The sequence below is a fragment of the Anser cygnoides genome, chromosome 2 (assembly GCF_040182565.1).
Source record: "Anser cygnoides isolate HZ-2024a breed goose chromosome 2, Taihu_goose_T2T_genome, whole genome shotgun sequence".
Classification (NCBI taxonomy): domain Eukaryota; kingdom Metazoa; phylum Chordata; class Aves; order Anseriformes; family Anatidae; genus Anser; species Anser cygnoides.
The window spans coordinates 43,607,795-43,634,131 of NC_089874.1; the positions used below are offsets into that span (position 1 = coordinate 43,607,795).

General features: G+C 39.2%; 1 protein-coding gene across 3 annotated transcripts in view; it reads right to left on the reverse strand.

The window, feature by feature from the left end:
• Positions 1 to 26,337, reverse strand: part of GADL1 (glutamate decarboxylase like 1) — an 84,386-nt gene that overhangs the window by 10,265 nt on the left and 47,784 nt on the right. Inside the window, exon 15 of one of the 3 annotated variants that reach the window (XM_048076056.2) lies at positions 912 to 982. The exons of 1 other annotated variant lie outside the window; for it this stretch is intronic. In XM_048076056.2, coding sequence (XP_047932013.2) covers positions 912 to 982 — 71 coding nt within the window. Of the gene's footprint in view, positions 1 to 911; positions 983 to 13,434; positions 13,480 to 26,337 lie in introns of those variants that run through there. One more of the 3 variants, XM_066991943.1, reaches the window with a different exon arrangement.

Below are 26,337 nucleotides of genomic sequence, written 5' to 3' on the forward strand. Positions count from 1 at the left end.
ATTGATCATTGGATGCAATACAAGTGAAGAAAACAATTTTCTTGGTTGGTTATAATCACAAAACTAGTTAAATACTACAAATATTTGGAAGTAATAGTGCTTTCAGCATATTGTAACACTGAGAAAGTATATCCTCCACTGTTAAATATCTTTTGTTGCCTTGTGCTGCAAAATCAGTTGCTGGCTTTAAAACAACAGGCAGGTTTTTTTTTTTTTTTTTTTTGTTTTTTTCTTTTGGTGATAATTAAAAACAAACTCAGACCATTTGTCAGCTGTCACCCCAACTGGGACAATCGAAATACCAAATATTTGCACACCCAATCATGGCTTTGTTCCTGTAGCCAAGGCGCTCTGTAAAACCCAAACATGTTTTTCTTTTGTCTAGAATTTGTTCTGGGCCCACATCCCTAAACCACTAATAAATTATTGCTGTACACTATTGCGCCAGTGTTCCCCTTGTGCCACACCAGGCAACAAAAGGAGAAATAAGTGCATTTGTCAAAATAGCAGTAACCACTTCCACATTCTTTGGAACAACTAGCATATCAAAGGAGACCAGATGCAGCTGTATTTCTGTCTTGATACAGACATTCTTCATGCACCTTCAACGCAGGGCTGAGCAGCATGTCTACGCTATCATATTTTGCACATCATCTTCTCACCAGTTACTTTTTGCCAGAAGACCCACTAATGAACCCCACAAATCATTGCAAACAACCTGACTAATAGGAGATGACAGGCTGGCTTCAGATTTTCATTGCCTTGAATGACTTCTTTAGCTGGTCATTTATGCAACAAAAAGTGTTCAGATCAAGGCTTTTACATTAACAGTATTTGCCTCTGAGAAGGAGGCAGAACAGACAGCAGCCACGAGTCAGCATTTGAAGATGTTTGGGTATGTTTTCACTTACAGATAAAACTTTTGTTGAACACCACTGTTTTCCAGGTACGCAGTCCCATGCTGTCTTCTCTCTGAGTACACCTATCTTTTCAAGACAATTCACATGGATTCCTTATTATTATGAATAGTGTTCCTTGTTATTTCTCACATTTCTGTGTTGCTTTACCAAGGTTTTATTGACAAGTCATGTGCAAAGTCTAGGCATTGAGAAACCTCCAAAGGCAAGAGTACTCAGAACTGCTTAAACAGTAGCAAGAGAGTCAAGTGCTACAGTTTTTTATAAAAACAATTGTTTTAAAAGCTTTCATAGTGTACACAAGGTTCTTCTGCAGAACACTTTGCTAAGTTTCCATTTTAGTGACTAGGTTTTCCAGTCTTTTCAACACTGCCAAAGACAAGCTCTCTCTTCTCCATGCAGGATGAAAGGGCAGCTTGTCATCTTGAAAGCAAGAGTAACTAACAGGAAAAAATAACCTTTTTAGTGTGTATGCATAGGGATGAGCTTCTGTTCTCCTTCTCCACTGGGGAAAAAAAATAACAGTGCAACATGAATGTCTGGGGCTGGGAGGAGCACTTTACAATAGGAAGATTACATTATTTGATGACACAAGTTCAAAAACTCAATACACTTCTTGAGTAGAAGAACGAACATTACTTCAGAAAGTTGGAATGATTCCCAGCTGGTAACACCTTATTTTCTACTTGCACAAGTCAGCTGCTGGCATAAAGTAGCACCTTATGTATTTGCATTAGAGTAAGGATTAAAGAACAGGAAGGAGTCTTTTTTCATATTCTTTATACAATTCTAAAGAAAAACGAGTATTACAACAAAACTAGATTTTCCCCTCCTTAAAACCAGCATAATGGCCTTCACAGAGGCTGCTTCTAATCTGTTTGGGAGAGGTGGGGCTGTTCTACCATGACCCACACTGCTACCACAGAAGCAGGGCTGCTGTCTGATCGGATCACCCAATTTAACAAAGAAAAGGACCTCTTCTCCCCTCCATCCAGTGAAATATAGGACCAATAACTGTCATTTATTATAACTGTTTTGCTTGTCCAAGATTTATTTACTTAAAGCCTAATCTGGACATGAAATAAAAGCTATCAAACCCTTCCACATGGAGTCCTACCAAAATCAACAACACTTCATCCATATAGATCTTGTCCCAGGACAATGCTCATTCCAGCTCAGCCTTCCTCATCAATTCATCCCCAGTGAGCATATTTTTTTCCTTTTTCTCCACAAGTGAAAAGCAACATATGTTACAAATCTTTGTCCTTAAACCCACATACGGACATTGAACTGAAAGAGCAAAGTAGGATCCTTAGGGTTTTAGAATTTGCAAAGTTTCTTGCAGTATGAAAGGGTGCAAAGTGAGGGGAAAATAATGGTTGCACCCACAATTGCTTGCAGTTAAAGAACTAAATTATATATGATTATGATTAAAAGGAGCTAGATTGCAGTTGATCCTTAGAAAATTTGAAAGCAGTTGGAGGGGGAAAGGCTCAAAATTTAGCATCTGTCCTGCAGAGACTTGTAACAATATACTTATCTCAAAAGGAACATATGGAATAAAAAAAATCGCTAATATTGGGCCTACTCTACATCCCTATAGCTATGGCTCAACATTCAGAAGCACAGATCAAATCCTCTAATCCTGTACACCAAACTGATCCAAGAACCTTTTTCTTTCTCCAGCCTGGCCTACGGTATTCACTATGGATCATGGTAAATTCCACAATTTCCCTTAGTGCCACAGCAACCTCTAAATCACACCAAAAAGGTAAAGGTCTGTCATACAATTAGAAATAAAATAATAGAAGGGTGAAAAAAGGTGAAAAACTGAAACATTTTTGCTAGGTTTCTGCACAGCATACATATTTTTACAAGAGAGAGAGAGCATGCGTAAGAAAAACCTTTTGATCTTTGAAAGCAGTTATGATGTACTGTATAAAACTCATCCATTAAAGTCTGCCAGATTTCACCTCCTTAACTGAAAAGTTTCCAGAGAATTCAATAAATACAAATAACCTTCCTACAAAATTTATAAAGTCTCCCATTCATCAGTGTCTCTGCTAAAAAGATCCTCTACATTAATCAACATTCACCTACCGAATTCTGCTGTTAGAGATCCTAGCAGTTTTATAGCTGACTTCACCTGGAGTAGAGTTAGACTAACAAACGTTCCCTTATAACTCTATTAAATTTGAAAGGAAGGTCTAAATATTCTGCTGAAAGAATATCAGTCTCAAGTATTTTCTACTGTTTTAAAAGGAACTCTTCTTGGTTATAAAAAATGTTGTAAGACTTGAAGATATTTCTGACCACAGTGATCCCTTTTGAGATTATCAAGAAGTTCCTACCCTGTAGGCATGAAAAAGAAACATGTTCCATCTCAATCCTCTTGAGATGCCTACAGCTAGAAAGGAATATGCGCTTAAATATCTGAAGCACAAAATGAAATCTGAAGTATCTTGGTATCTCAGTACACATCAAGGAGGAGGAATTCCTCCAACTCATCCCCACAGATCTTCCCAACACCACTCACAATGCTACTCAAAATACAAAGACTGCTTAATCGAGGAGATGATACAAGCTACACAGTTTTTCTGTGGCATTACTATTGATATTTTCTGGACATTTCTGAAATTTCTACTTAGCAAGCAACAACAAGGAAGAGCAGTTTTATAAGAAGAAAAGACAAAGGGTATAGGCTCCAACCCTTTTTGTCTTCAATTTGCAAATTCAGTGCTTTCTTGCTACTCCTTAAAGAAGTGTTTTACACAGCAGGAGGGAAGTGCAGCTCTCCTCTCCTCATACTGAAGTTGGTGATAGGAAACAAAAGAGTGCTAACATAATAAGTAGATACTCATTTAAGTGCAGGCAAGCTTAAGATTTATTGACCTGAGAGCACGAGGTCAATATTTATTCAGAGAACAATAAATCTTGATACTTGGTTCTAACAGATGTTAATCCAATGTATTATTAAATCCATCTCATTAAAGCTAATTAGATTGTGTGTCCTCGTGAGTCTTGTTGCCAATAGTCATTAGTACTGCATGGGTCATAATTACTGTGCTTTTGATAATTGAATCAAATAATTTCCAATAAAACTAAATACCTGAGGATGGAAATATTTTTTTCTCTACCATGACTGCATTATTGTACATTTTATTGGTTCTTCCTTCACGCTGCTGTAGACCTTCCTTCCATTCTTCTACCAGGATCAGCATAGCTAAGAATTCAGAAACTCTGTTTGAGCTATACCATTTTTTTGTCTTAAAACCTGGTACTTCTAAAGTCACATCCATTCATTAGGCAGGTAAGAAGCAAGGACACAAATCAATAAGCAGCTGCTTTCAGGAAAAAAAAAAAAAAAAAAGAAAGAAAAAAAGGGGGAAAAAACACCACCATCAAAAAAATATATATATAAAAACAGAAGTCATAATCCTAAGTGAAAAATTACTCTTATGTTGGAGTTTTACAGTGCTTTCCATCCCTACCTTTGAACGTGCAAGAGGAAGTACTATCATCGCTATCGAAGTAACTGAGGCACACAAAAAGGAAATAATAACCAAGATCTTAACCACAAGTCTATGCCAAAGCTAGACACCACTCAGGTATGTTAGTGATTTAGTGATCAGGATGGGATATTTTTAGTGCATATTTGCCTTGTAAGTAGTCTTGCAAAATCGAAAAAAATTTGCTGCCATTTGGCTCAAAGTGGTTTCCTTCAGAAAACTTGCAGCGCAGATGACAACTCCTCCAGTGGTCAACACTCCGTGCACGCACAGCACACACCTACGGTTGGCAACTGGTGTGAACTTCATGGATTGTGAAAATTTAGTATGGACATCATGGACTACACAAAATCAAATCCTGGTCATTCCATTCTTATACTACACACATCAGTAATACAGACCCCTAGTTCCTAATTTCAACTTCATGTAATATTGATCCTGGATGGTATTTTTCCATCAGAACCTGCATTGTATACAGAAGGCAGTTGCTTAATTCTGTAAGAGCCTCACACATAGGGGGAGCAATAACTTGAGAAGTGTCAGGTTCACTGAACTGTACATCATGTGTTACCCAGAGAAATGGCCTCCAGCACTGAAGGTAAAATGCAGAAGGTAGGATTCAACTCCCATCATATTGGCAGTCTGAAAGTTAGACATCTAGCCTAAATATTTAGGCTTTGCTTTTAAGGAAGGAAAAGATGCACCTCTAGAGAGTGATTTATCTCATCCTAGAGCAGGCATCTAAGATATATGGGATCAATTTAGAAAAGCCTTTCTCCCTGTCTATGGGCCTCAGGGAACACCTCTGCCCAGCTTTTAGGTGACTAAAGCATGGTAAAATGAAACTTATCTTGACAGTTTATCTATAATCAAAGATATCTAAAATCTAACTTCCTGCATAGGCCTAAGATCTGCATTGGTCACAGTGCAGAGGGCGCATATCCAGAGCACAAGAAGAATCATGCAGAGCCATGTGCTTCCCGAGTTACTGACACGGTAGATATGTGTTAGGTGATGTGATTAAAGGCTAACCACAGAGAACACAAAGACTCAGCAAGGATCAGAGAAACAATGACAGGCAGAGGAACCCGAGTAACCTGATCAGTGAAAATGGAGCACACCACATTGACTACTCCTCCGACTATCAAAGGAGAGCACTTGCCCCTGGTGTGAAACCCACAAAGAGCAATGAATGAAAAACTTTCACAGGAATGCCAGGAGAGGGGTACAGTACTTCTTACGGGATGCAGAGGTAGAAAAGTCTGGGACTGTAAAAATGTATTCTGCAATGCTTAGGTGAAAGGACCAAAGGTGTGGACAGGGAAGGGTCAAGGTGAATTGGGGAGAAACAACTAGGAGAAATCAGAAGAAAAGCATAGACAGTACCATCAGATACAAAAACTGTTGGTCAGTACACTCACATGGCCGAACCCTGTTCTTGATCACCACAGTCTATCCTATATTCCCATTAAATATTATTTCTATCTTCTGTTGGATGTGTAAACACTAGTGAACTTCAAGACGGACAAGTCAACTAGGAAAATAAGAGGTCTGAGTACCTGCAACCTGCAGGGTTTGCAGATCCAGGTAACAGCAACTGGATAGACTCAAGACCTAAGACCAGTGACCAGAGAGACCATAATATGCATGTATTTATCCCACTAGATCTGACTCCTGATCAGCTAAAGAGAATTGGGTGGTTCATACTGTCCATGTTTGTATGATTGTTATAAATGTTTGGGTGCCAGTAAAGACGCTGCTCTTTGTCTTTATCTGTGTGGCCAGCTGTGTATTTTGTGTGTGTGCACCCCGAAAGTCAGAAGGATTGTGAGGTCCTGCTTTCACAGTCTGTATTCATACTGAAACGAGTATGTGAGTATGTGTAATCTAAGGACCTGGGGACAGGGAACCACAGTGGCCTCATACCTATCAGGCTAGAAAAGGAGAAATCCCCCTGGGTTCCCAGGGCGCCTGGACTCAGCCATTTTCTGACACTGTACCGCATTGCTACTGCTCCGAAGTCTTTTCTGTCATTGGCAATTGACGGTTGACAATTTTCACTGAAACTGCAGGGACATGTGCTTTGAATCATTTCCTATAAAAAAGAACTCATTTGCATTTGATCCCAGAAGTGTCCCATTGGTCCCACAGATGCATACTGATCATTAGAGAACTCTGCTTTTTAAATGTATGTGGGGATTTTCATCTGCCACAAACGAAATGGAGAACTTCAGACTAGGATAAAATTCACATACACTTTTACCTCATTATCATATTGTATGATAAGGTCACTGAGCTCAGAAACTTAAAATATACAGAATGAGACAATATGAGATTTGCAGTTCTGATTCTGTTTGAGGGAGAACCATCTTTAACCAAGAACAGTTGTGAGAATACGTGCTAATACCATACTAAGGGTGTGCCTCGACTCTCTTGACGTTACTTCCCTTCGTACATTCAGAGCCAGTTTTTATAAGTTAAGTGCATACAAATCCCTTTGGTGCACAGCTGCCAAGCTGGCTGTGTGTACATGCAATGATCCAGTTTTCATGTATACACAGACTATCTGCTTGCATATATTACATGCATGCAAGTACATCCATGCAGCCATGGAGGACCGATTTAGAACAAAAGTCAGACTTACAGAGGACTCCTCGAAAAAAAACACAAACACAAAAACACAAGGCAAAGAAAAAACTCCATCTAGTTCACAGCATAACCTCCATTTCTCCAACATGCTGCAGAGCAATTGACATGGTCCTCTGCATCTAGCATGGCTACAAGCTACTGCCCTCCTACAAGCTTCAAACTGTTGTTATTTTACTTCCCTCAGATGATTCTCATTATAATCAGGCTGAGTGCTGAGTTAAAAAGTAAGTGTATGAATCATATCATCAACTCAGTTGTCTGGAATCTGGCTTTGCCATGCGTTTCCTCATTGCTACACACATCACCAGTGTAAAACATGTTGTAGCTGCATCAAATTTCCTTTTGCTCTTTTTTAACCCTACAATCGCCTGAGAGTAGATTTATTTATTTATTTATTATTTATTTATTTATTATTTATTGCTCTCCAGCTTCCTATCGGCTGATCACCTGTGTCTTCACTGCCTAGTAGCAGTCACAAAGAGTTGCAAATGTTTAACTTGAGGTTATTGACCATGGGAGATCTCTTTATCCAGCTCCTGGGACAAGACCTCAGGATTGAGTGTGTGTGTCCTGCTCAGTAAGAGAAACAGAGGATTCTCAATGCCTAATTTAAGCCATACACTGTGCACCCAACAGATCTCCTCCACCTTTCCACAGCACTGTGTCTTTTGCCATAGCCACCCCCCATGGGACTGTCTCCCAGCTGGAGCAGAAGAGGGCTGGTTCAACCAGCTTTAACCCCACCAGAGGAAGGATGCATGCATGAGAGTAACTAACCCTGAGTCATGCTTTTGCTGCTTTACTTAGAGAGGTAAACACAGGACAAAAAAAACCCTCCCAGCTATTAAGACTTATTTTAATCTGATGCCCTCCTTCTTTCAACTGTTTATTTTTCTATTGTACAGATCACAGAAGTCCAGTGCATTGCACATTCTCCTACTATCTAAACACTGCACCTTTGATATTTTCTACCAACCATCACTCTACGCATTATTGTACTGGCCTTTCCCATGTCTCTAATCTGTCTAAATCCATCTACCAGACTCCAATACCTGAAAATTACTCTTCTATTTTTTTTATTTTTTTTTTAAATGAGCATTTTTGGACTGATTTTCTTCAGAGGACTTCATTTTTCCAGTTACATAATGCAAAATACATCTTGCATTTTTTCCCTTTGAAGCCAGCACTATTCCCAAGGTACAGGACTAGAGCAGTTTTTATAATTTTGGAGTGGGAAGTACAGAGATGGATTCTCCTTAGTTTGTTTTTAATCTTATAAAAATCTGTAAGCATATTTTCAGAGCAGTGCTCCCCCTTCCTTGTTACTACCTTGTACTAAGCACCAGTACTCAATTTTTACATTCAGCAACTGGGTTTTGGTCTGCAGCAACTATTCTGAAAACTGGCATATTTGACTTTCTGCATTATGTAAATACCAGTAATCCTAGCTTGAAGTTACGGGATATTTTATGAATATTTGGTGATGACAATGGCAAAAAAATGCTTCCTATGTGTTTATCAAATAAGTAATTTAAAAATCACAGGTTCAATATGATATTAGAACTTAGCAATGCCACTAAAGACTTTCACTTCTACTTTAAGAGGATTCTGCCAAAAAGATTAATTACTCGGGGACAGAGAAAAACTTTAAAAGCTGGCAGGAAAAATGGTCAGTCTCATGTCCTTTCATTATCCGCTGTCAACTGACAGGAGGCCAAGACAGAATCCTGCATGGGTTGCTTTTGATCACCATCTAGTGCAGAAAGTAAGGAACTGCACAAATTTAGGGAGAGACTTTCTGACTTCAAGGTAAGCAGCAGCGGGATTAACAGTTCTTTTCATCATTTTTAGAAGACCTCAGATAGGCTTAGTGAGCTTGAGAAAGCAGGAATTTCCAGGCATCCCGAGCTGCCTGATGAAAGCCAGATTTTGCATAATGACACTGTTTTCTACACAGTAGTGCTGTGACTGTGATGGTCAAGGGATATAAAAGCAAGATCTGCATAGTGAAATAATATTTTTCTTCAAGCCAAACTACTTAGTGAGAAAAAGTGACATGGTTTCAGGCCAGGAACCCTTTCAAGTCTCAGTGTCCAAACGTTATATTCATGTCATGGTTGTCTGTTTTTTTGTCAAGACTGTCAGAAATATTATTTGCAAATTTTTTCACCTATAAAAACAGACTGTGTGTGTTGTTATAGATAAAACCCACATTGTGAGTAATTGTGGACTAAACACTGAGTCATGCAAAGGGGACACTACCTCAAGACTGGTAAATCTGTAGGGCAACTGGACAGTGAGGAAAACCTGGACAATTTTTCCAATAGCACCAGCCAAGCAAGGTCAGATCTTGGCTAGTAGTCTTGGCTTTCAGAAAGCATGCTCTGAATCAACACACAGGAACTTGGTACCTTCACTGAGGAACTTTAAAATCAAAACAAAACAAAAAAGCAAGGTCTTTATTGAAACAGGGTCACACCTTCAGAATTAAATAATAATAATGTAATATTTCATCAAAGATTAGCAGGAGGAATCTCAGGATGTTACAGAAGACACACTTGCAAGAAGTCTTTGCCTACAGAACAGCCTTCTTTTTTCAAAGGAAAAGTACTGCTCTTCCCCACACCAAAAGGCAGGCATGCTCCTCATCGTCCTTGTGAGGTCAGGTTAAGGAGCAGGCAAAGACACCTTGACACCGTGACTTCCCTGCAGCCTCCAGCCACTGCTACACAATATCTGTCCATGCTAAAATCCATACAGATGGAGTCTCAAGTTCAGAGCATCAGCTGAACTGTCACTCAGCACTCAGCTGCTGTTAAAGCTGTATACATTGTGGGATTCAGACCTCACATAGCACAATCCAAATGCCTGGGAAGCAGAGAACTGTAAAATCTTTACAAACACTGTTTCATGTTTTTATTAGACATTGACCTCTCAGAGATAATTATTCAAAATATCTACTTTCTAAGTCTAAACCTTGTAAGCAATATGTATTTTTATACAAAGGATTAAAAGAAAGAAAAAGAAAGAAAGAGGGCAGGAAAGAAGGGAGGGAGGGAGAATGAGAGAAGGAGAGAAAGAAGAAAAAGCTCGTGCTGCCTGAAAAGCAGGAGATAATTCATGCTTGCTGTAGTTTACTCTAACAGTCCGTGCCTTCAAAGCAGAGCTAGCAGTATCACTATGGAAATTATGTTGATTTAATAACTGGAAGATATTTCCTCCTCTCCTCAAACACAGTTGTTGTTTTTTCTTTCCTGAGAGCACCAAACAGACATTAGCAGTGTGTGCACTAATTAGCAGTTCAAACATATTACTGTTGTTCTGGTGCCCCCCGATGGTCACCTTGGCTTACTGCTAGTTGTGGCTTAAAACTAGCTATTGGAAATAAGTGTTCCAGATGCAACCCCCAAATGCATGTGTAGCTCCCCACTCAGCTGGGTCAGAAAGCTTGAGCTCTGAGCCCAGGCACAGCTACCTGCACTATATATTTTCATTGTACGGGTTCCAGAGCAGGGTACACAGTATAGGTCCTACAGCCAGGTCCTAACCACCAACCCCAAAACAATTCCTGCAGAGTGCTTTGGCAGCTTGGGCAACAAACCCTCCAGGTCAACACAACTACTTTGTAGCTACCATTGATTGTGAAAATGAACCCGATTCATGAAGATGGACACTACTTACTGAGTCTCTGTAGAAAACTGCATGTCATTAAATGAACCCTGGCATCATTCAAGTGCCTAAGATACACAATACCCAGCACTGACCGTGCCTTCCCTCGGTTCCCCAGTCTCCACATCCCACTGTCACTCACGCTGACCCAGCACAACCAGACTGTCCCCAGTCAAGGTCCACAAGCAAGTTTTACACAGCATTGCATCCTGTCCCAACTCACCAGCAAGGGTGTGGAGCGCACCCAGTATGTTACATCTTCGTTTTCAACCATGCTGGGGCACAGAGATACAGTCACTGGTCTAAAAATCAGCCTCTGTGAACTGATCACAACCTGATGCAGTGCAGGCAAAAGAAAAGGATGCTCCCAATCAAAAAGGGCCTTTCAAAAGTCTTAATTTCCAGAGAATTTCAGGTAGAAAATAGATGAAAGCTTACAGCTCTTTTAAAAGAGATTAGAAGGCCAAAAGCTGCAATCTTTCAATCAAGAAAGAAGACAGCTTTATCTAAAAGTCCATCCTGGTTCATTGGCAAAGCAAAGACAGAAAAGCAATATTTAACAAGTTGAAAAGGGGAAACGGATCAGATAGCAATCAATACAAATGTGACATGGAGAAAATTTATCAGAAGAAAAAGGAATCTTTGCTTGACAGGATTAAGAAAAGAAGAAACATTTTAAGTAGGTAAGTATGTATGTTAGGGATGAGTGAAGCCCAAGCTATGGTTAATCGTTAAAACTAGATGAGGCAGAAGTGTTCAAAAAGCTTTTCATTTCTGCAGGGAGGGAGCAGGATGAAGGATTCCCACAAAGCTGATGAACTTTCCAAGCTATTAGCAGCTACTGGGATGTTAAACAACTATGAGGGCAAATTTTCAGATCCACAGGCCTGGATGGCTTGTACCCAAGAACTGAAAAAAATTGACTGAATCTTTGCATACATTTTGGGATACTAAGGAAATTGCAGAATACAAGCACCAGGATTAGAAGTGACAAAGATGGACAAAGTAAAACAAAGGAAACACTCATCCCTGATTTAATTTATAATGAACTAAAGGGTAACAATATATTGTTATTTTAAAATTGACATGAACAAATTTTAAACTCAGTCTTTTGTGTTTAGTTACATTTATATCTTTGCTGAACACCATTTTTTTGGGTCAGCCTGCCTTCACTATTTTGCTGATATTACAAGTTTTCTCAATGAGTTACTCACACAAAGCACTAATAAGAAAGCCTTACAAAAGCCATTTAGATGAAAAATAGCAGGAAAAATTCACACAGCAACAGCACCCAGGAAAAAAAAAAAAAAAAAAAGGACTACATTACAGTAATAAAGTGAAACTAAGCAAGATTTGAATAACTAGTGGATCTCCACATGCAGCAAATAGAGCATTAATCAAACGCAGTTGCTAGTGAGGCTCCGCAGAGATCAGGAATAGTCTTGATGCTAATCCGTACTGTTAATTTTCTGGAAGTCAATAAATGACAGCTGATACCATTTGTGAGTGAGAGACTCATAAATGAAGAAAACAGAGGCAGACAGGCAATTGCACTGCCCTGGTGTGCTCAAACCCACTCTAACAATGGCTTTTTAATATAGCCAAGAGGTAAGCTATGTATTATGGAAAAAAAAAAAAAGACTCAGCTAAGAACAGATGACTATCTTAAAGATAATTACTCCGAAAACTGTAGTAGTCAACAAAAAAAATATATGAAAATTTATATGGACTTCCAGGTCACCTATCAGAAACCAAGAATCCTTCCTGGCAAGAAACTGAGAACTGAGTTCTCAGCAATTATTTTCATTCTATGTCACACCCCAAATCAGCTCTTAAAAGTTCCAAAAGACAAACAATAAAGTTTTGTAATGAGGTCATATATCTGGACGCTTTAAAATGGTTAGGGCTGATCTTAAACATGGATCCCCAGACCCCAGAACCACTCATTACTCTCCCTGACCCAACGGGGGGAAAAAAAAGTAAAAAATGTCTACACAAATTCTTTTGTTCCTGAAATAGTCATGAATACAAAAACACACATGCAAAAAAGGTTTCATTTCAGTATTCATCATTACAATATATATATTTTACAAAGCCTCATCAGCTTGAGCTCCCAAAGAAAAACAGAAGAAAGAAGTTAGTATGATCTGTGATTGCTATGAACAAGTACATAAGTATTAAGGAGGCAGTTTTTCCTCCACATGCTGTATCAGAGACTCAGGTACTGGCAACAATATGGAGTTCAGATGTTTACTTTCTTTTTATGATAATGAAAAACTGGAAGGATGTTGATGACATCCACAGAAGTGATTCAATGGCCAATGAAGGCTTAAAGATGTGAATCTATTTAGCTTATAAATAAGAGTGGTGACTTGATGACAGTTTGTGAGTATGTGAGAATGGAAAAATAGATTAGGGAAGGCTATTTCAGTTTGTAAAGCTATTTTTTCATCCCTTCCCAATCTCCTTTTATACAGAAAAGCTAATTGACCATTGAAAGGAGATGCCAAGGAAAATGGCAGTTTCGCAATTCCTTGATATTTTCTAGTCAAGAATAGATGCCCTTCTGGAAGATGTACTTGTAGAAAGTCAAAGGGCTTCCCAGAGAGAAGTCCCCAAAACACAGGAAGCCAAGTAGTTGCTTCTGTCCTTCCATTCTTTTTGACTGTAGGCTTCAGTTTCATGGCTAGGTGCAAATCACCTGTAGCTTTTCATTTAGTTTCATAATTCACATGCTGCAATATAAAGCTCATTAAATAAGGGCTAATACATTCCTGTCCAGCACAAGCAATTCAGTTGAAGTGTACTTTCAAGGGAAAAAGGTAAAGCTAGCTGATGTCTTTCTACAGATCTCTGGACATCCCTTGCCCAGACACGAGTGTCTCCCAGCATAGAAAGAGATGTCCATTCAGAGGGCAAGCACACAAACACTGTAGTGGTAAAGAACTGATGCTGCAGAAGGTACAGGAAAGGGAAGAGAGACGCGAATGGCAGGGAAAGCACAATTTCATTGCTCTTCCTTGGCAGAAAACATGCTTTCCCCTGCAGTACCTGTACTCCTGTTCTCGTGCCCCTCCAAAAATGCATCATCTGGACTAAGAGGGACAAAGCAAGAACTTTTCCATGCACTACTGCTCTTCCACAAAATCTACATAAGCTGCCCAGCATGCACTGACGTGTAAAGCCATAAATGTTTCTCCTGTACCCCAAAACAACCACTAGACAATCCTTTGATCAGACATTTGTAACCCTGGTATGTCTGTCATTCTTTTCCAAAAATGCTGCATATGCCCTAGTGCCCATACCCTTTGCAGCTCCACGTGGCACAGGAGCTCCCCGCTTATACCTGATATAACCAATACAATAAAATACTTCTCCAAATAGGTTAAGACAGTGTTGAAATTGCTGCACAGGCTTCAGACTACAGCAGAAGTCTACCTTTAATTCTGAAGTAAAATAAAGGCTTTTACTGTTAAGCAGCTGCTGTTTTCTGGCTGACTAGGCAAAAAGGTATCTTATCTAGTTTTCCATCAAAAACATATCAGGTCATGCTGCAGGGGTCCATTAACTATGGATGGAATTCAGATTATATTTTCCTTCTGTCCAATTCCCTATAAAGTGACCAGAAAAATCACTGTACTATTAATCTTGTGATTACTATTATTGCACTATAGCCAATTCATTGCTGTTATTTATTAAACACGCCAAAAACAACAGAATGCTAGAAAACACTTTGTTCATTCAGATACCACAGCAGGTACCAGCTGTCAGGGCAGAATGGCAACAATGCCACTAGAAAGATTTGTAACTAGAGGAAACTTTATTGTGTAGTGTAGAAAGGGTTTGTCTAAAAAGCCGTGACCAACAGACCACACTGGCAGTCATTATTCATTCATGAGATTGTCATTAGCCCGCCTGCAACTTCTGATATTCAAGGACCTTCATAAAATATTGAAAGCATTCATAGAATCTCCTGTTACCAGGCCCTTGCAGAGGGGGGAGGCTGCACTGACAAGGTGCAAACCAGGAACTGATGACTTCCATTCCGTTCTGTAGTTTGCTGTGTGCAAAACCAAGAAATGCATTGGCACTGAAACAATTGCCAAAAATAGTTTTTGCTTAGCTGCCTTCTTTGCTTTCACTCTCAGTGAGATTCTCAGTGAGAGGGCCAGGCATTACTTTTATCCTACATAAATCCTTCAGTGCTGGAATAGCAAGTATTAGCAAGAATAAGGAATATATATAATGATCATGCATCAAACCAGAGGCTCTGCTGGACAATCATCTCATCAATCCCTTGTGTACCCTGAAATGTTCGCTGGAAGTGTTCACCTAAAAATCATCTGTTACTCCCTTATTTGCATTCATTAGTCATCATCCCCCTTGAGTTCAAAGTCCCACCATATATCAGAAAAGACAGAACATTTGGGTCCTCTGAGCAGCACTCCAAATTCCTCACAGGGCTGGGGAACCACAGAGCAGACAGCTGCAGGAAGGGCAGCTCTAGGAGCAGCTAAAAGGCATAAGGTGAAACAACAGCTCCTTGGGGAGCACCGGTGCCTACAGCAGGATGGGACTGGCCTGGGCTGCACGGCTGTGTCACTACCTCTAAGGGCCCTAGGGCTCAGGACAAACCAGCACACCCTGCACCAGCCCAGATCTGCTACAGTCCTATGGCACAGTCCTGGTACTGGAGCCCTGCGAATGCAACTCAAGAAAGGCCCAAGGGCCTCAGTTTGGCCAGGCTTTTTACAGTTACATTCCTAGTTTTTATGTCAGTAGGATGCTGTGAAATTCAACCTTCCTTCCACCTTTCACATAGGAATGAAATTTATCCCCTATGTAAACCACAGAGTCTATAAAATCTTTCTGTAACTGCTGCTTTCCTGAGACAAACCTATGCGTGCTCCCCTACCCACAGTACCACCTGTGCAGCCCCAGGGTTGCAAATTATTGCGTTCACATCACCAAGGGACCAGTTAGGATGCTTCGGAGGGCCCCCTGAAAGGAGTAAATTCAGAACTGGTGCGAAGATCGGCTTCACAGACCCAGAGCCCATGTTCAGTGCCCTTGTGGGACCATTCTGCAGACACCTAGCACAGAAAGGAGATAGCTGCAATTCATGTGTACTGAAGACTCAGAAATGCCAATACCTCTGAATGACTGTTTTTCTCATTTCACAGAAAAAAAGGAGAAGGAAGGGGAAGACAAGGGAGTTCATTGTTCCCCAAAATGCCATGTAAAATCATTTAAGTGCATTAAAATATGATTACCATTTGTTATAGAAAGAAAAGATGATGGGGAGAGGGGACAGTCCTTATTCAGGTAAAAACTGAGCACAGAATGAAGCTTCTAGTGACCTCAGGACTCCAGTACTTAGACATTCCTGGGATGCTTCAATTATTGAGTTCCCCTGTGATGTATATTGGGTTTCATTTTGATCCACAGGCTATTAAACGTGATCTATGACACTTTCAGAAAAGCTGTAGTTTGGAGTTCAGCCTGTAACTCAAACTTTTTTTTCTTCCATCATCGGTTATTAATGTGCATATGACACCGAGAGAGCATAATGAAGTGGTGCAGAGATACGTAGGAACACAGTGCTGCTTTATAAGAACATAGTCAATAGGGTTAACCAGAACTAAATTAACTGTGTTAAATGTCTTCAGGTTCAGCTTTCTTATTAAAAGCAGTTCTCTTCACAGGCAAGCACAAAAGGCCATTTAAAATATTAGTCAATATGTTCTAATTCCAAAAGGAAGCAAAGGAAAGGAAGAGTAATTAGTCTTATTAAGCAGAGGAAAATACGTGTTGTTTGGGCAAACAAGTAGCACAGTCCGGAATGTGGATGCACTAGCGGAAGCCAACAAAATACATCAAGAGTAGAGCAGTTTGCCACGGCTATAAGCAAATCTCAGAATGGAAAATATTTGACTGTAAATAGGCTAAAACGTCATACTGCATTTTTCTCAAAGAATAAACCATAGATATAAAGGTTACCATGTCTCAGAAAGTGTATATTTGCAAGGGATGAGGAGGTATTTGCTTTTGTGTTGGGTTTTCGTTGTTGTTTGTTTTTACAAAGGTAGCCAACAAAGACTGTTAAAACACGGTCAATGTTTTTGGTATTTAACAGAAATTGGAACATGCAGACAACAGATTTATTTAACCTCAAAAGGCTGGAGAAATTGGCTGACAAGAGCCTCATGAAGGGAGAGCTGGGACTGTTTAGCCAAAAGAAGAGAAGGCTCAGGGGGGGACCTTACAAGGTATATAAATACCTGAAGGAAGGGTGCAGAGAGAATGGAACCAGGCTCTTTTCAGTGGTGCCCAGTGCCAGGACAAGAGGTAATGGGCACAAACTGCAACACAAGAGGTTCTTTCTGAACATCAGGAAACACTTCATCTCATTTACTGTGAAGGTGATAGCACTGGCACAGGTTGCCCAGAGAGGTTGTGGAGTCTCCCTCCTTAGAGATCTCCAAAATCTTCTTGGCAACTGGCTCTAGGTGTCCCTACTTGAGCAGTGGGGTTGGACCAAATGGCTTCTAAAAGTCCCTTCCTACTTCAACTATTGTATGACTGTATGATTACATTAACAAGTTTTTCTAAAAATACACTTAATTCAATACTATGCCTTATTTTATCCTTCCCCTTTTCAAGAATAGTTTTTAGATGATCCCAATATGTAAATATATACACAATCATAAACATATATATGCATGAGTGTGCACACACATTTATATTCAAAATGTGCATGTGAATGATTCTGAAAAGTCTCATAGTATTGCATTACGAAATATGTAATTTTTCATTTCTATAGCAGTAATGAACAAAAATGCAATATTGTTCTGTGTGGCAGCGTGACTCAAAATAAAAAGTGTTTATTTTTATTATGCTATTCTGAAATGACAGGAGATACAAATAAGGATGACATGTTGGAGAGCTCTTAGTGCAACAGATGCACAGATGCTAGAAATTCTTACATCCATACCTTTTTTTCCCCTTATTTATCTGTACCATATTGATAATTCATCATTAATTTACCTGCCTTTCAAATATGTAACAAGGCTTAACTAGTGGGAGAGATTTAGTCTAAATTCCCTTTGGCTTCCTATCCTCTTAAAATTGTTTAATGTTTGCTTTTAAAAAACATTACAAGGTTGAATTAGTTTTCAGATTAGCTGTTCTGCATACTAGCTTAAGGACCAGCTAGCTTTAATAGAGAATATTAAATTATTCTTTGTTCTTATGTTCACAGGAATGATCATTATTTTTCTTTTCTACCTTGGTCATTCATGATTAGATACACCATTCCAATGCTTCAATTTTACCCTAGTGTAATCATGATGACCATTATCTCCAAATTAGAAGCGCTTAGATATCTTAGATATTTTTTCGATTCTTCACAAATGTGGAAAGAGCAACTTTGAGGTATTTCACCACCTGCCTACATAATTTGTTTGAAATGTGCCAACTTTCATTTAATTCTCCAGAAAAAAAAAAAAAAAAAAAAAAAAACTTTTTTGGAAGAAATTAAGTTTAGTTTTCCAATCCTGTCCATTCTGTAATCAGCGAGACTTCTAACAAAGGCTGCAAGATTTCCACTACTCCATGTGGTACCTATTTGAAAGTGATATAAATTAAATATTACTGTATTTAATACTACTGTTTCACACAGAAATAGCAAGAAGAGTGTACACTGCTTTAGCACCATTCTACCCATTGAATCTGGCAATCAACTGAAGTGGGGAATGCAGTCCCAGTGAATCCCCTTGCCCTTTGCTTCTGTGATCTCAGTTTGAAAATGAGACTCTTTAGATGTTTTCTATATGTAAACAGAAAGATTTATTGTATGCAAAGCTTTTAACAATGCAGGTGTTTGAAATCTACTTGTTTGTTTTCTGTATCTGAACTGAAAGCTAGAAGACCTCTAGGTTTTAGTAAGACTGTGCAAAATTAGCACAGTGGACAAGTTGAACTTGTGGTTCCTTTGTAAGAAGGGAGTACATCTACACAAAACATGCCCCACTATAGGTGGGGTGATTTGCTTGGGTCCTGAAAGAACAGTCCTGTTAGCTAACTACTCCTAGTGAGATAGTTTTTAACCTGAAGTAGGCACCATACTTACACGGCTATACTGCTCCTAGCGTCTGAGTTAGCTACACAGCCTTACATACTGCAATCAAAATACATCCTGCATTGATCTCCTTGAAAGATTTGGTCCTTTGCTTTGAATCTGTCAGTCTCACGATTTTATTTCCTCACAATATTTTTCTCCACTTTGTCTATCCCCCCCCCCCCCCCCCCCCCCCCAGCCCTGCTTCATTTCATGTCATTATGTGTATTATCACACAGAGAAATGATCGGACCCTCCATTATCCTTTAAAGAATTTCAAGCAAGAAAACGACGAGTGTGAAATCTACTTCACCTCTGGAGATCTGAGCAATCTTGCTCTGCAGGTGGCTTGGGGAAGAGGAAATCCTTGTTCAGCCTGAATGCAACAGATGGAGCTGCAGCAGACTCCCTCCCCACAGCTTCAATCGTTTTCGTAGGCTGAGCACTAGGGATCAATAGACTTCAGTCCCCAGTGGGCCTTGAACATGCACAGCTCAACGTTAAGTCTCTGACAAAAGTTACCCTGAACTCTCATCTGGTAAACAGTACAGCAGCAAAGCCATTTGGGTTTCTTTTCTTTGTTCTGAGAACCGAGGGGTAGTTTTAGAAGATGTGTAACAGTCTTCTTACAGTAGAAATGCTTTGTTGCCAGATATGTTATTGTTGCTGGATAGAATGTAAATATCATCAGTTCCAGCTATAACCTGATATTACAAGTCTAGGAAGGGACTGAGGGGATAGAAAAGAAATAGCCAACTATCCAAAGGACAGAAATTGGATGGCTGAAATGAATTGGAAGGTAGTTATCAACTCTTTTACTGATATTGATTCTTGCCTATTTATATCAATGAAAACAGTTTCTCTGACCTTAAAAAAAAAAAAAAAAAAGGTAAAGATTTCTGCAGGAGCAAGACTGCTTTTAACTAGAGCCAAACTGGTACTACCCATTCCTGAAAAAACAGTCAGGAAGAGGGGCAATGCAGAAAGCTATAACAGAACTCTCTACAAATGCCATATCATGAATTACTAAAATACCACTTAGGACTACTGTAGAAAGCACAGGCTGGAAGCAATTCACATCTTTGCCTTGTCTTATTACCTCTACTGTAGGATACAATGCATTCATACAAATATACCTTCTTTCTATTTCCCATACACACATTTTGATATGCCAGCCAACACCACGAAGAGCAAGTTTGAGAGCTGGTCAACAGTCTCACAAACCATTGCATACAGGCTGAAAGTTAAGCAGGTGTACAATTCCACCAAAGTAATGTACATACTGGAGTGCTGCAAGCATCCAGGTCTAACACAAGATGGGCACTGTTAATTTTAAAAGCATTGATCCCTAATTCTACAGATAAGAGACTTTAGCAGTGAATCTGGCCCCTTAGTCTAGTGCTACTACTTCAGTACTCAAGCATGAATAAATATAACATAGAGCAAAGCCATAAACTCCAGGTATGTGCAGATTGCCAGTCAGAAAACAAAGTATTATATTTTGAATTAATTATTTTTTTAAAGGTATATGATTTTTATGTTCTTGCAATTCATATCTACAGATGAGACACTTAAAACAAAGTCATGCTAAATCTCTTTTTTAATTAACAGCTGCAAATACTCTTGTACTGCTGAGTTATATAAAACTGCAGAAAATATATATGAAAAGGGAAGTGTGCAAATCCCTCATTAACAAGGTACTAATATAGTGCTATAATTTGCCTGTACTATTTCAGTCCATTGTATTGTTTCTTCTCATTTATCAGAGCCTAAATCTCTCTGCTTAACAATAACAATAATTTATATGCAGCTAAACTACAAAGATTTTATTCTTCTACTACTGTATATTATGTACGATTAGTTGCAAAATAAGAGATGTTGTTACTTTAACAAGTGACATTTTATTATTGATTTTCTGAGCACCATTCTCTCCTGAGAAATAGTCATACTAAAATATAAGTCCTGCTTATTACTGTATTACTCAATTTGTGGTTTCAGGGCTTACTGCACCTCTCTCCCTGAGGTCCTTGCCTGCAGCCCTGACTCAGTTGGGACTCCTGCTCTCACCTCTCCAAGAATGCTGCCGTTCTGCCTCCCCTGAACATAAAATAGAGAATTCAGCTGGGCCTATTGAATCAGGAAATTTTGCAGCTCTTCTCTTCAAGAGCTGGTGAAATGGAGGCCTAAAACAGCATACCACATACTCACGACTTAGTACTGCATTCTTCTTATTTGTGTCTATGAACTAAGGCATCCATTCTGGGATCCCCGCATTTCCTCTCTCGAATAACAAATTTCCTCTTTTGAATAATGAAGAGAGAGAACTCTTTCCAAAGGGTGGATTTGACTTTAGGTTGCTTAAGCCATGATCTGGGACTTCCCCTTCTCTGTGTTGAAGTTGGAGGGAAGCTGTGCCACCTCCTCGTTGAGTATCTGCCTCAAGTCACAGAGGATGAAGCTGGAATTTTTGACTATGAGGATTTCCCTTACTGAGATTCCTCAGACAACCTCTCTGGAAGACCCCCATCTGCTTCTTTGAAATGATCATCCAACCCTCTGGAGGGTATTTCTTTTTAGACCTTTAAACCTGCCAAAGCAATCTCTTCTACTTGTAGAGTCTTTTTTCTTGAAGTCCACAACAGATTTGTGGGTGGCTTTGAGAGAAGGCAAAAAAGTCATGGTACCATCCCTTAACATATGTTTGAAAAAAAAAAAAAAAAGAAAAAAAAACCTTGACCCATTCTTTTTCTCTCTATTCTTGTCCAAATGCATCATTTCTATATGACTACATTAGTTCAATGCAACAAGAAAACACAAGGGATCAGAAACAATTAGATCAGCATACAGTGTTCACAAATGACTGATAAACATCTCCAGAGCTGTCAGTCACAATGATTTAGCCAATTTAACTCCCATATACTTCTGTGTAAATTTTACCATTGATTTCCCTGTCATTTGAAGCGGCTCTCCAAAGAAACTTGTGTCAAAGAGAGCTAGAAGCTAGAGTCAGTAAGGATACTTGTTACCATAAAAATTACTCATGTGAGAATAATTCATAGCAACAGGTTTCAAATACTACACTTTTATCACACACATTAAAATATTTAAGTACTTTGTTGTTCAAATGTAAGAATAACTCAAAGTATTGTATGCAAGGATGCCAGGCATTTTACTGACAACATCTTGCATACAAATTGTAAGTGGAAATATAGCTGCAGTGACATTTTAGGAACCTTTCTTGTGCATCAAACTGGGCCCCCTGCATTTAATGCCATGGTTATAATCTATGCCATTTTTCTCTAGTTGTTTCAATATATAGAGGGCAAACTTTATTAATGCAATTTGTTGAAGGTGCTGTTTTCCCTTCCCATTCAAACCTATTACCATAGTCAATAGATATTTTGAATATATAGAGAATATTGAATCAGGTCCTTGATTAGTGTTTGATTTATACCACAAAGACCACAAGATTCAGAGGTTGCCAAGGCAACATCACTTCAACCTCCTTATATTACTGCTTTGATATGAAACCTCTCATTACATAAATGTATCAAAACACCAGTCAGCATGACAGGCTATTTTACAAATATAACTTCAGTTAGCAGACATCATATTCTTAAGTGGGGGGAAAGGTAGGGATAACATTACCTTTTACTAAGTGGGAGAGGGGAGGGGCCAAAATGATGTTCCAAGCTATAGAGGTTTTATTATGAAATTGTATCCTGAGTCTTCTAACATTACCAATAAGTTTTGCATTCTTTGGCCAAAAATCCACAAAAGGGCAAAAAAATAAAAAAATAAAAAAAAACAAGACTGAGATGCTATAATTTTCAGTAATTGAAATTAACAACAATGTACAAAAGCTTTCCTGAACCATTGGAAAACCAATATTCCAATATATGTTGTTTAGAACTACAGAGCAGGTAAAGTTTAGTAAAGTGTAAAAGATGGACCAGGAACCTACTGAAAGTTTTTTAACCCCCATTTTGAGAACTTCAATACTTTGCAATAAGTACCGCTCGCCTTCTTTACTGAGCAATATTCAACATGCAGCAGTCTACCTACTTTTATGTTCCAGACTTTTTGGCAAGGCCAGGCTCCAGTAGACTCAGTAGAAGAGGGCTCTGTTAAAGAGAGCTACTTATGCATCTCCTTCTTAATCCTCTAGACCACAATGAGTCTGAGCAGACTACAAGTTGATCCAGAACATGTAAGGCACGGCTGGCTGGCTGGGTTAGCAATAGGATGGTAATAGTTCCAGACTTATCCCTCCAAACTCTTCCTTGTGCCCTAGCACACCCCATGCCTCCAGAAAGCCTTTCAGAGACAGTATTACTAACGATCAGCTGGTTCTGCATCACCTGGAGACATTCCAGCATGAGATGAATTTCTGAACCTTTGAATTTTTGAAGAGAAAATTGTTACAAGTAGGAATATGCAAAGGTACTTGCAATTATGGATAAAACATGAGTATTGGAATTGTCTTTGCTGAAAATTTTTACTTCTCTCACTTCCACTTCTGGTTTGTAATTTCCAGTCATGCTTATCTCACTGCGACTAAGTGACACGTTCATTGACCCTAGCAGTAAACAAAATAATCTCACCGCGTTTCATAAAGGAGAAAGGAGCAAAAAACACCACTAGGGGGCACATAGAGCACTAACAAAGCAATTCCAAGTCTGGCTCCTTCATCCCATGAATTTATGTCGTTCCAGGTCAGCAGTAACTGCCTCGATTTTGCAACGACAAAACAACCACACTTACAAATGTCTAGTTGAATTGAACAGTAGCTCCCCAATTACCACAGAGTGTCATTCATATGGTTTCTACAAGAAGAAATCCCTCTTCACTTAAACAATGACATTGAAAGCCACTTTGCATTGCAAGGGTTACATCGAGCTACATACTGAGTACTGCAAAATATTCAGGGTATGAACTACCTTGGACCACCCACCTGCATCCAGTGCCTTCGTGTACTGTAAAAAAGAACCAGCTTCACTGTACTGCTAACTCCTGCTGTAATTCCAAGTGATGAAAATGCTGTAAGACCACGGGTGTGCACAGAATTCCCTATTTCATTGCGTAACAGGATAATGTACCATTTGTACTGGTTGTTACTTTCCTAACACCATATTGCTTCTCGTACTCTCAAGTGTTTAGGTGGTGACTGACATGATCAGCTCGTGGCTGTTGCAAATCATCCATGCCACTCTTGCCCACCACCTTTCCATTTTACATGATGGAGACTCTGAAGAGGGCAGACCTAAAGTCCAAGGCCCCCTCATTTAAGACAAAGAAAAAACCTACCAAAAACAAAAAATCACCTTCAGATAGACACAGTCTATGTAGGACAGCTAAAAGACTTGACATTAGAATCAGGTGTCACACTGTGATCCAGTCATCCAGTCAGCCCTGACATTTCCACATAAAGTGGGCCATGAAATCTGGAGAAGAGCCAGGACAGCAGAAAACCTTTGTGGTTACTTTGCATAGGACTGTGCAAATTCTTCAGAAAGCTGAGGACTCAAGATCAGGGATATTGGCTTATCAACTTACACCAGCACTAAAGCTCACATAACTAACCTTAGGTGACAGCATGTTATTCTAAAAAATATTGTTGAACAAGCAGTTTAATAAAATCAATCACTTGCTCAAGGGAGTTTTAAGACATACGTTTCCTTAATTATTGTCAGATATACAGGTCAACAAAAAGGAAGATTGATTTCTGGATAAACAAAAATTGTGATGTTAAAATGTTGTGTGGAAAGAAAGGTTGCGAACTAAAGCATTTTAATGCTATTTTTTGTGAAAGTGGGAAGATTCAGGAAGCACTTGCAGTCAGGAAACTGTACACAACCTCATCTGCCTGCTGATGGCACGATGCAAAAGTATCTCCAGGCTGCATCTTCTAATCACTTACACATTGCTAGTAAGGGTGCATTCCTTCATGCCTATGTATCTGTACCGATTAATGTAATATTAATATAATGACTATGGTGTTTGCAACAGCAATCTTACAGAATAAATTGACATTAGCTAGAAAAGTCAAGTCAGCTTTATTTTGTGTGACCCAGTGCTGTCATCTTCTCTGCTCACTGATGCACGTTGTGCCCCAAACTGGACCCTAGCATCCAAAAATCAAAGCAACACCAGACCTGTCTCTGCCAAGTATCAGGGAGGTGAGAAAACATCCTCTAGTTCTGTAACAAGCTCAGTTCTGTGATGTCCAACAAATTCCTAGCAGTGCCTAAATCAATGCAACTAGCACTCTTCATTTATTTCCTCTCTTCCCCTCTCATCATCCTGGGAGAGAAATTTATGCCATTCAGTGTCTCGCTTTGCTAAGGAGTTCTGGTCTGTTTTGTTTTGGTTGACTGGGTTTTGTTCATTTGTTTTATTTTTGTTTGTTTGTTTTTGTGCGGTAGTTTGAGGAGGGAGAGAGAAATAGGTTATAATTTAGGATTTTGGTTTTCTTAGTGCTTCATCAGAGGCACTAAGAATCAAGAATATATCACATTGCCAATGAAAAGAATGTTTGAGGTCTGCAGTGGTGCTCAGTTCTTGGGAGAATCTGCACACAAGCTCTCCCTCACAAAACACCTGCTAGGAATCTGTCGGTATCAGTACATACAATAAAGCTAGGCATCTATTCCCCACCCTCTGACTGGAAGCACCAGCAAGGAACCAGGAACTCAAAAATCCACTCACTCACACACAATGTATGTGTTCAAAGACATTCATTGTGCTTTACCCATTCCCTCCTCAGTCCTCTCACTTGTATACATAAATCAAAGGTGGTAGGTGCAGCATTATTTCTTCTATGCCTTCCCATTGCAACCTTTTCCAATCCTCAGTCCTCCATGGGTACAGGAGCTATGTATATGTATGCCTTCCACTTTAACAAGAGGAAGGCAAGCCTCATACAAAAGGATCACAATCCATTCATGTTTTGTGAAAATATGGTGAATGTACACTGTGGTTATGTATAACTTTGTACTGCAAGGGCTAAATATACTTTCCAAAACAACACAGACAGGTTTAAGGAAGACCTTACCCCAAAAAGACAACAGCATCCACTATAAATTGAAAGCAATTCCTGTGAAGGAAAAGCTGCTGGAAGAAAAGCAGCCTCTATAGGAAGTATGCATGTTTATCTGTCTATGGTATACACATCTATGTTCTAGTTTAAATTTCTAGTAAGAAATTCTAGGGAAAAAAATAAATGCAGAATATTGAAGTTGCTACAGGGAGGAGCGAGCAATTAGCTTTATTAATACCAGTGTCTATTGTTTCCTAATTAATTCTTAACAACTGATTCCCAGTTAGTTACTTCAAAATTTCACGGCTACTTTTTTCAAGATGTTTATGAATGGCAGAGTTACCAAAATCTCATCACTGAAGTTTTTCCGATTGTATTTCTGTTTTCATTTATAGGTTGTTTAACATCAGAAATGTATTCTTAAGCACTTCCTCA